The following is an 11,345-nucleotide window of genomic DNA, read 5'->3' as shown; positions in this document are numbered from 1 at the left end:
CGATGAACAACCATGTAGTTATTGGAACTCAGTTCAATAATCCACCGTTGCACATTAGGGGTAGATGAGTTTGCTAGAGAATTTGTAGGATGATACGATAACTTCAAGGCCACGTGATCAGTGGCAATAGCAAAGTTTGATTCAAAAAGATACTTATGAAACCGTATGACAGAATATTATACCGGTACTTCTCATTGAGTTTGGAAATATCTGCGTCCAGCTACTGAGAGTTGACGGAAATTCAGATCACCGATCTGCCACATTCCAGTGGGAGAAGCATCAGTAATGATGGTCGAGTGGTGTTTGGTGGAAAATCGTTTTAAAACAGCTAAAGTTCGAAGATGACAAAACAATGCACGCAACGTCTTTTCATGGTTAGATGACCATGAAACTTGATTGTTGGATGTCATATCTGTCAACCAACTTGCCTGTTTAGCAAAATTAGAAACAAAACGAGAAGAATATTGGAGTGATCTCATAAAACAACGAAGTTCTTGTAGATAAGATGATGATAGCCCAGTTTGTATCGGGTTTAAAACCACTGCCATGCACAATATGGCGAAGACATGAAAGTGACGGAACGCTCATTCCGGGAATGAAGAGCGTTATCGCCTAATAGGTAATTCTATCACCTAATGGAGTGGTTGGATCAGGGTATCTTGAGGTAATGTGTCCACCGTCCCCACCACTGTTAATGGATTCTGCCACCTCGACGAATGATGCATGTAGCAGGTTCTCAAAAGAATAATTTTACTCCGTACGTTACCATCGTTCACAGAAAGACCCGCCTTCAGCTCCAGCTTTTGTCTCTCCTACGTCAAACCTACACAAAGGCTATCCAAGCAAACTATACAAATGCGTGCAAATGAACAAAATGAATGGTTTGCTCATCAGCGAATTCTGGGAGTACACAGCCGAGGATGTGTGATTGATCACATAAGCAACGTCCAAATATGCTCTAGCATAAGAAAAACCGTGCCTGGTCTCACAGTAGTCTAGCTCACAGAGCCGTAGGCAGTGGTGCTCAAATTCCCACCTTCACGTATTTGTTTTCAGCCAACGGTCCATAGCCGTTGTTTGATTTAGAAAACCGGTCCATTACAGCAACTTCCATAACACCTTTGGTCGCAAGTACACAAACGTCATTCGACACATTGGTTTAACGAAGTTAAGCCCTGAGACTGCACCCAGTTCTTCTAGTAAATATAATTGTCACCATAAGCAAAGTGAAGGATATTGGCCAGTTAGACGGAAAGAAAAGTAAAGTGAGTAACAGGCAATGTCATTTCAGTATTGGACGGTATCTTAATTCTGAGCCATATTAGTACAAAACTTACCAGGACCACTGGTGTTTGTTCGTGTTTCATCTACACAGGACCATCATCATGGCTATAATTTGTCCACTGGACAGTTTTGGAAATATCACTTTTTGTTCCAGTAAGTCTACCTCAGATGATTTCAGCTGACTAGTCGAATATTGATGCATCTGCATTCACCCGAGCCAACTTAAACAGTTTTTCTTCTGGCTTTTGATGTTTTCAACATTTAAGACATTGTCTGGTTATACGGGGATACTCAGTGCCTTCCTCCGTGGATTTCCATTCACAGCAGACAACTGACTGTAGATGTAGCCATGAGGCTGAACTTCAATTATGATAGTTACCATTCGTAGAATTATTGCCAAAAGATTTTCCATCTAGTTATAAACATCAACTATAAAATCGTTACATCATTGATCACGTGTCGATAAAATGTGCAGAAGAAGGTAGTCTGTTGAATCACCGAACTCACGAAAGGGGAAACACACTGAGCAAATTATCGAAGCGCATAGAAGTCAACCATGTACAGAGTAACATACTGAGTTACGTTAATCTGTGCCGTGCGACCCTATCCGGCGGCCGTTCACGAACGAAACGAGGTCTTCATATTTGAGTGGGTTAATTCTACCGGGCAAGGAACGGTCAGTAAACCCGCTTATTAAAAACATCGAAAGTTTCTTTTGTGTAGTGAAATGTGTTTGCTCTCTACCGTTGCTTGATAACTAACAAGACTTTGGGTTTCACGGTGAATGAAACCTGGGAACCAAAGAAAACTTCCGTGTTTACGGAATTTTCAATGAAAGGGACTTGAAGAAAACAATTCAAGGTTTTAAACTAATGCAACAATGTCATGAGCACATTTATCTGTGAACTCTGAATTGCCGGGCTTGAAACCTTCCAATAAAAGTTCTCCCAATTTAATGTTCAGAAGTTCATGACGTCGCTCAGCATTATGGCTGTCGAGAGCATCGCTTTTTATGGAGAAGAAGAACATCAGTACCTGTAAGGTCTCTGCCAGACCAGAACCTTTTGGCGCATGAGAAATACAAAGGGTGAGTGATTGGCAAACCCTAGAACTGTGAGAATTCCTGATAGGTATCAGTTGCGCGGCTTCAGTGGTACTCGCGCGTTTTTTTCTAGGTCATACAACACAAGTCTTGTGAGAGAGTCTGACAGTCTTGCTGTCAGGCGATGCATTAGCAACACAACTTCGTGATACCATCCTCCTTATTCTGTTCCACGCATACTCTGCTTGGTCTCATTTGGTCAACAATGTTTCAGCTATGGACCGTAATTTACATCAAAATTTCCACCACTGGCGTGCCAATGAATGCTGCGATGCATATATAAACTAATATCTGCATAGTCTGTCTGTTGCACTCTTTCTCTGAAGGGCTTCGACAGTCACACCTCGTCAACCACTTTATCATACAAATCCAAGTTCATCATATGCATCAATGGTCATTGCAAATCGAGAATAATGCAGGTTTCCTTTTCATACGGGCCAAGTTGGACACAGTGAGCCTTCGAAGAGATATGAGCTTATACAATACCTCATCCGACCGTTGTGCTGAGCGCGTAGCCTAACCTAATGCACTTTCCTTCACTAACCTGCAATGTGGGAGTTGTGAAACACATGCAATGTTGGGATATGTTTTGACGAGCTGTTTACAATCTTCACTAAAAAAGGAAAAATAATGGCTTGAGATGGGGAAAAACCAAACCAGCTAGACATTGGGAAGGATCATTGAAAAAGCAGTGTACTAACTACATTAAACCAGAGTGGTGCTGAATATTTTGCTTCATAAATCCTTGCAGCGCATCTTCATGAAAAACTGGCTTCCAGTGTGCAGCGTGATGAGCCATACAAATNAATGTGCAGAAGAAGGTAGTCTGTTGAATTACCGAACTCACGAAAGGGGAAACACACTGAGCAAATTATCGAAGCGCATAGAAGTCAACCATGTACAGAGTAACATACTGAGTTACGTTAATCTGTGCCGTGCGACCCTATCCGGAGGCCGTTCACGAACGAAGGGAGGTCTTCATATTTGAGTGGGTTAATTCTACCGGGCAAGGAACGGTCAGTAAACCCGCTTATTAAAAACATCGAAAGTTTCTTTTGTGTAGTGAAATGTGTTTGCTCTCTACCGTTGCTTGATAACTAACAAGACTTTGGGTTTCACGGTGAATGAAACCTGGGAACCAAAGAAAACTTCCGTGTTTACGGAATTTTCAATGAAAGGGACTTGAAGAAAACAATTCAAGGTTTTAAACTAATGCAGCAATGTCATGAGCACATTTATCTGTGAACTCTGAATTGCCGGGCTTGAAACCTTCCAATAAAAGTTCTCCCAATTTAATGTTCAGAAGTTCATGACGTCGCTCAGCATTATGGCTGTCGAGAGCATCGCTTTTTATGGAGAAGATAACATCAGTACCTGTAAGGTTTCTGCCAGACCAGAACCTTTTGGCGCATGAGAAATACGAAGGGGCGAGTGATTGGCAAACCCTAGAACTGTGAGAATTCCTGATAGGTATCAGTTGCGCGGCTTCAGTGGTACTCGCGCGTTTTTTTCTAGGTCATACAACACAAGTCTTGTGAGAGAGTCTGACAGTCTTGCTGTCAGGCGATGCATTAGCAACACAACTTCGTGATACCATCCTCCTTATTCTGTTCCACGCATACTCTGCTTGGTCTCATTTGGTCAACAATGTTTCAGCTATGGACCGTAATTTACATCAAAATTTCCACCACTGGCGTGCCAATGAATGCTGCGATGCATATATAAACTAATATCTGCATAGTCTGTCTGTTGCACTCTTTCTCTGAAGGGCTTCGACAGTCACACCTCGTCAGCCACTTTATCATACAAATCCAAGTTCATCATATGCATCAATGGTCATTGCAAATCGAGAATAATGCAGGTTTCCTTTTCATACGGGCCAAGTTGGACACAGTGAGCCTTCGAAGAGATATGAGCTACACAATACCTCATGCGACCGTTGTGCTGAGAGCGTAGCCTGACCTAATGCACTTTCCTTCACTAACCTGCAATGTAGGAGTTGTGAAACACATGCAATGTTGGGATATGTTTTGACGAGCTGTTTACAATCTTCACTAAAAAAGGAAAAATAATGGCTTGAGATGGGGAAAAACCAAACCAGCTAGACATTGGGAAGGATCATTGAAAAAGCAGTGTACTAACTACATTAAACCAGAGTGGTGCTGAATATTTTGCTTCATAAATCCTTGCAGGGCATCTTCATGAAAAACTGGCTTCCAGTGTGCAGCGTGATGAGCCATACAAATTCAGATCTAATCACAACAGAAGGAAGTACAGAACAAAGTTGGAAAACAGAGACTCCGCTTACCTAACGAGTCCCTGATTAGTCGTGGGTGGTGAATATTCAGTAACCTGATGAATATGTTCCGTCAAGAAGAACAAACTCTTTAGCAAAATACACTCATGTATAAAGGAACTGGGTTTTTTGAGAGACTCATCTGGAGCCAAGCTGAACCTCGGGAAACCGCGCCTACTTGATGAACAACAAGAAGACCAAAACCGACTGTGTGCATTCAAAGTATTTTCAACAACGTTATGAGTAGTGTATTACGTCTAAAAAGTTTTCTACTTTATCATGTCAGTTGTTACACGTTTGGTGACTGACTTGTGTATAAACTTAACTATCTAGATTTCCCAAATGCTGAGATACTCGCTGGTATTTCCAAAGCCGTCAACCAACCGTGAAATCTAACCAGTTTTACCTGAGCTGTAATGACTAAAGTCTTTATCGGGACTAAAATTTGGTCATGGTAAAATGACCGAAACAGTGCTTACACGGTAACTCGCTGTAGCTTTTCACCAGCAACGGTATGGTGACCGAGTTTCCGGTTTTGTGATTCCATAAAACGCAGAAAACGGGATGATTATGTCAACGAAATACACTCATTCAAACAAATTTGGTTGTGCGAGAGACTCACCTGGAACCCAGCTGAACCTCCCATTTGTGATGTTTATGTTATTTAGCCGCTTACTGGTACCCCTTCGTAACCTCGTTCTTCAGAGGTCCGTGGTCTCTGGTCCATGAAGCCAACAAATCTAAATTCATCTCAATATCAACGGTAATCCTCTGGTGGAGCATATTTTATACAGCAACAAACGGGAAGCATTTTTTCGTAGATTCTTCTTATATGTCATTCTAATAATGTATTTCTTGGGTTGCCAGACAATACTCACGTCATCTTCTATCGAGTGTGACAAGTCAGTAGCCTCTCGACAGAAAACCTATTAGTTTCTTACCTTCAATTTTTTTCCGCCATTCTCCTTGGGACAAGCGACAACCAGTTTCGTCCCTCACCAGACCCTCCAACTGGACTGATTCTCACAATTTCCATCAAGCCTACCTCTAAATTGAACGGAAATATGGTTATCAATGTTTGAAAAACTAAGAAAATGCTCAAGGAAGACTCGAAAGAATATCTCCAGTGGGTTTCTTCCCAGCTGAAAAACCATCAGTACAGCCGCCACTGAGCGCTACCAGGCAACCTTTTATAGCAAACTCAGAAAGTCCCATCACAAACGAGATATTCAATCAGATTCAGTTGAATTTCCTGGTAAACCAAATTAGTGTTCGGATGGGTGTATTCTATTCGATGGAACGAACACAGTGGTAACCATGACTAAAATTACTCCGACCGGAAGGAATATGGCGGTGCGGATATCCGATGTGCATTTTTGGACGCATGAATGCATTCATCAACTTTCCTCTGACGTTCGTTTATAAAATCAAAGTATTTATGAAACTTCCTTTCCACAGTACAGGAGGTTTACAGGTGCAGACAATAAGTAGCATGAGTTCCGTCCTCAGGAACTTCCGAACATTGTCAAATGAACATTCAACTCAAGCTAACATTGAAGCGAAAGCAGAACGCGTGACGTTTTCAAGATCCCATTTATCTTATCAAGGTGGCCAACGTCGTCGTTGCTGACGCAGTAGTCACGGTCTAACAAATTGTTTGGTGATTTCACCAAGCTTTGTGTCTCTATATGAAAAAAAACAATCAATTAGTCAGATCAAGTTCATGTCTTGAACGAGGTCATCATTATCTTGCTTTCACTACTTCCGATTGGTGGCATGTAATAATTACCAATGCTCTCCGTCAGTATTGATCGATTCATGCGCCTCACCTGACCCTATCTAGTTTTCCACACACAGCATTCCTGACTGACTCCCAGACGGGTGCGCAGCCGTTTTTGTACGTTGCCTATAGTTACCGACTGTAACTACAGGACACCTATGCAGTTTGCACTCGGATTCATATCACATTTACACTTGTTTGTCTGTTGTCTGTTGCTGTTACCACGGGTTACCAGCAGCACCCTGGTTATTCAACTCACTGTCATCATTAATTCCACAAAGAACGTAAGGATGCTAGATACTACAACAAAAAACAGGGTGAAGTCACTGTTTTTGACAGGTGTTGTTCACTGAATTTCACGACGGTGTTTACAATATTTTGTGAGTTTGTCATTTCATAAACAGACTGATTAGCATGTGTCCTCACTCACGCGCAACAATGAAGACAACCTTAATCGACTGTTCTTCGCTTAGACGAGCAAGACAGGCTATAAAGCATATTGATTGGATCGTGTGAAGGTCACACCTCCACAGATGTGGACGCTACAGAAGACAGTGTTGTGTACTCATCTGACAAGGAATCCACAAGTGAAATTAAGTGTACTTTTCCAAGAAAGAAACCTACTATCCTATGATACTCTGCTACCGACTCAGGAGATGAAAGTCTGTTCGAGTCATATTCTAAAATGCATTCCTCAAGTAACTAAGTTTCACCGTGGGAAAAGCTTCTTAACTTCATTACTGGGAAAGCAAAGCGAAAACAATGAATGGCTTGGACAGTTTATGTGGATGAGCAAGCGTCACTCAAAATTGCACCAGTTTTGAGAGTGGTGTGTTGGGCCGAACAGTTCGTTCAATTTTGGACTAACTTAGGTGTGTAGCGTGTAACGTAATTGTGTAAACTGGTATTTAGGCATTTCCCTCTAAAAATTATGCTATGTTATTGGAGTATTATGTCACTGCAACGTCTCGGTCCTCTTTTTTCCATCAAGCCACATGGTTGCTATGCACCAACCGCGTGCCTATGACTTGTTTGAGAAGTTTTTATGGAAGAAACCGGTCCACTTTTCAACAAACTTTTACATTTCTCGATGTTCCTTAAAATTCGGAAACCTATGTTGTCTTGACATATATTAGCTCCCGCTCATTTTGCTAAATTTGCCCGTTCTTTGAGTCACATCCGATTTCAGTAACTTATCCATCCTTATGCGATGAGTCCTTCGAAAACCGGTGCTCAAAACTACAACGCGAAATTTCGTCAAAAAGAACTTTGGGGTTCCGTGTAAGACTTTGAAACAAACGTGTCCTGGTGTATTTCTTTTGTCGCCATTTATTATGCCCAGATAAACTTACTGATAATGATAGGCATTCATTGTTAAAGTTTTAGAACAGCACAGTGAGTGTGAACTAACCACACTGCTGTTCAGCCGCTGAAGGCTGAACGCTAGTAAATTCGAGACTCTCTGAACCCCAGTATGGATGAAACAGTTGTATAGCGCTTCTCAGCATAGACTGGCCCCACCTACAGGACGAAATCTCAATTGCGAATCACAAACTCTTCTCGCACTTTGATCAAATGTACCATTGCCTGTGTCTTGGACTGACTGATAATCTGGCCACATTTACTAGTGACTGTTTCGTTTCAGCTTCGTAACCCTCCAATCACTGAGACGTTTATAGCCAATCGAAATTTATTCCTGAAATTGACTACAGCGTATACGGGAAGGCAAAGAAGAACGGCATAGTTGTTTCATCCTTCTCTGGGATCCCGATCAAAATGAAGGTCAAAGCATACAAAACATATTCAGTCGGAAGCACGAATATGTCACCGTACAAACAAGCTATAAGTAAGCTGCTCGGAAAAGAAGAAATGAGACAAGCATAATGGGTGGAAGTGGTGACAGCCCAACAATCGGAAGATCCTTAGGTATCGCTGATATTTTGTGCAGTGAGAAAGCTACAGTGAAATGCTGGCGTACCTTATGTTTTTGGCGGAAGTGTCAGTTACCTGGAAACCGCAAACGTTTTCGCAGAATCTGCAACGAATCTAATTACCTTCCAATGGAGAATGCTTCGTTCAACTGCATTGTGGGTGTACCATTCGGATTCTCCGCCCAGAGTACTTCGCATGCAATCTGATAACACTGAAGATTGGCTGGTAATCGTATCTTGAGATAATCGGCGCTGAAATCCGATGGCGAAAATTCGACGAGCTTTTTCAATTTCTTCGCTGATTTATAAGTAAGTGACGTACTATAATTCGCCAAATCAAAGCAGTCTGCGCGAAACTATTTTTAACACCATTAGACTCGAAATATTCCTAAAACGAAGGGAATGAAGTTTTGACTGACCAGCTGCAGTCATCCTCGCTGCGATGGGGAACTGCACTTTTGGTTAATCACGACCTCTGGTTGTTGCTGCTAGGAAAGCTATTATAGTGTTTTACACAACGTATGATAAGAAATTAGGTCAGAACGAAACCTTCAGCAATTGAAGCCTCTTTCCGTAGTCATACGTGTTGAGTGACTGAGTTAACCCTATTTTAGGCAGACTTGCTCAACCGCCACCTCGGCTTTCTTCATGTTGTCGAAAAGCAGACTTTGCCTACAATAACTGACAAGTACGGGAATTTTGTGATCCCATATTACCCAGTATCACACTTATTCCAACTCATTTTATTACGCGGGCTTATCAGCCTTCGAAGATTAAGTTTCTTATTTTTGGCTGCATGTTTGTTACATCTAACTGCTGACCCCGATCCAGTGCCTGGTGCTAGTTAAGAACTTACCGACAAGGAACACAACAGCTTTTTTGAAACAAGCGACTGCATACGAGTGGAAACGTTACAACGGCCCCGCGGCACTGAAAGGGCTAGTTCCGACATTGTTCCACGCTCTCTGATGGACGTTTTGGTGAACAACCATCGATCGTGCTTCTGTGAAATGCCTGAAAGCTGATTACATCCGGTTTTAGGTTTGTGGCGTGCCTGAACGATCATCGTCTTTCTGATGGACGTTTGGTGAACAACCATCGATCGTGCTTCTGTGAAATGCCTGAAAGCTGATTACATCCGGTTTTAGGTTTGTGGCGTGCCTGAACGATCATCGTCTTTGGCGGAAGTGATTAAATGCTTGACTAGCCTGGATGCTTTCCCGCTTTCCAATTGCGATTTTGGTAGGGCTTTAGAGTCTAAGTATATTCCGAGCATTCTGTGGTTACTTTCAGAATCTGGCCTTCCTGATTATATTCTAGTTTGACTTGAAGGAACTCGATTTTGCTATATATAAAGTTGCGCAGAGAAGGCAAAATCCGCTCAATAATAGGTTTCTGGAAAGCGGATCACAAACCGCATAGTGTGTGCTGAATATCAGAATGACTTTAATACCTCCGGAGATTTCATTGCAGTTGAGGAGTGCTTCAGGTACCTGAACGTGAGGTAGTGTTTATTCGGTAAGTGGTCACTGAATATGACAGGTGAAGAGCAAAGGCTTCTGAGAATAACACAGTGACAAATTTGCAGGTGCGGTTTGAAGGAACGGATAGCGTTGTCAGTCTGGATGCATTTCTCTAGCATCCGAACGTTGATTGTCACCTTTTGCAACAGATTTCCACCGACTAACCAAGACAAAGTGGAGGAGTTCGCTCTGGATGAGGTACTCGTGTTGTGAGCAAACATAGTGCGCTTACTGATTTAGCTTTTTGTTGGACTGTCTTCTACATGTTCTCAACTACAACTTCAATACAGAATGATTCCTAAAAGCTGATCGCGTTGACACGAAGAAAAAACATTCCATGATGATCTTACGATTGGTTTTTAACGTTTACTACTAACTGGTTTGTGAGTAGGTACCAGGTTGAAGTCTGTCGACACCATTGGATAGAACACACCAACACTTGTGACTCAACATCTGAACGATGTTCATAGACCTCAAATATACATGTGACGCAAAAGTAAGCAACAGAAATTAGGGAGTGCTAATCAACGTGTCATTCATTGAGAAGAAAGCCATTTATGGTGCTGTTTAAGTCTGGGTAACTGACGCAAGAGCATGAAGATGAAACTTGAATTTACCGGGGAAAACATGATTCATCATCAGCCACCAAAGCGTTTTTGGTGTCTCTGGTGAACTAGTGCAATAAAGCAGATTATTAGTAATTTGTTGATATACAGCTGCCTTGAGGGAGTTAACAGGTTGTTGATCAGATAGCTGTTGATCAGCTCGGTGATGTTGGCAGTTCACCGAACGAGCTGCTCACTGGTGACGTATGCTGAGACAATAAAGATACCCTTGCAAGTCAATGGCTAACCTGGCGGGAATAGATCAACGGCAACCTGATCAACATCCAATAATGCAGATTTTTTTACACTGCGAGTTGATCAGAAAACTTCAATCAGTCTATACCGAAAGCGGAAACCACCGGAAAACTATGTGAATCTTTTTGACGACAACCAGCAGTGTATACGTTGGCATTGGCTGACTACTTGCATGAGGAAATCTTGGCCGAAAAATCTAAACCTCTTGACAGCACAGAATCTATTGACAGAACAGAAGTAGAGATGAAATACAGGTCGTGTGCACCCTCTATTTCAGATAATCCCACTGGAGCAGCTAGACAACACGCGGCTTCGTTGGCTTAAGTGTGAAAGCCGCTATCATCTGCTTTTTTTATTCTTCCTGTGAATGAAAAGATCAGCGGTTTTTTTATTTTTCTGACTACTCACAAGTAGTGTGATTTACTGTTTTCACGCTGTTTCTCTTCCCCGGGTTTGCTTCCGTTTGCTGTCTCCTCACATCCGATGGTTTTGCTTCCAGATTTACGTCAAACATAACTACATTCGAGTGTCTGCCCAGACGGAGAGGTATGTTGACCTGAAATCAAACC

The 11,345-nt window shown here is 42.1% G+C and overlaps 1 protein-coding gene across 1 annotated transcript in view; it reads right to left on the bottom strand.

Moving 5' to 3' along the window:
• Positions 1 to 2,932: 2,932 nt before the first annotated feature.
• T265_15613 (hypothetical protein) overlaps positions 2,933 to 11,345 on the bottom strand; it is a gene marked incomplete at both ends in the record, with an annotated part of 10,778 nt that continues 2,365 nt past the window's right edge. Inside the window, 3 exons of the mRNA XM_009178769.1 lie at positions 2,933 to 2,999; positions 4,372 to 4,440; positions 8,517 to 8,691. Of these exons, the coding sequence (XP_009177033.1) occupies positions 2,933 to 2,999; positions 4,372 to 4,440; positions 8,517 to 8,691 (311 nt within the window). The remainder of the gene's footprint in view (positions 3,000 to 4,371; positions 4,441 to 8,516; positions 8,692 to 11,345) is intronic.

The sequence above is a fragment of the Opisthorchis viverrini genome (genome assembly GCF_000715545.1).
Source record: "Opisthorchis viverrini unplaced genomic scaffold opera_v5_653, whole genome shotgun sequence".
NCBI classification, from domain to species: domain Eukaryota; kingdom Metazoa; phylum Platyhelminthes; class Trematoda; order Opisthorchiida; family Opisthorchiidae; genus Opisthorchis; species Opisthorchis viverrini.
This window is presented reverse-complemented; position numbering and strand designations above follow the sequence as displayed.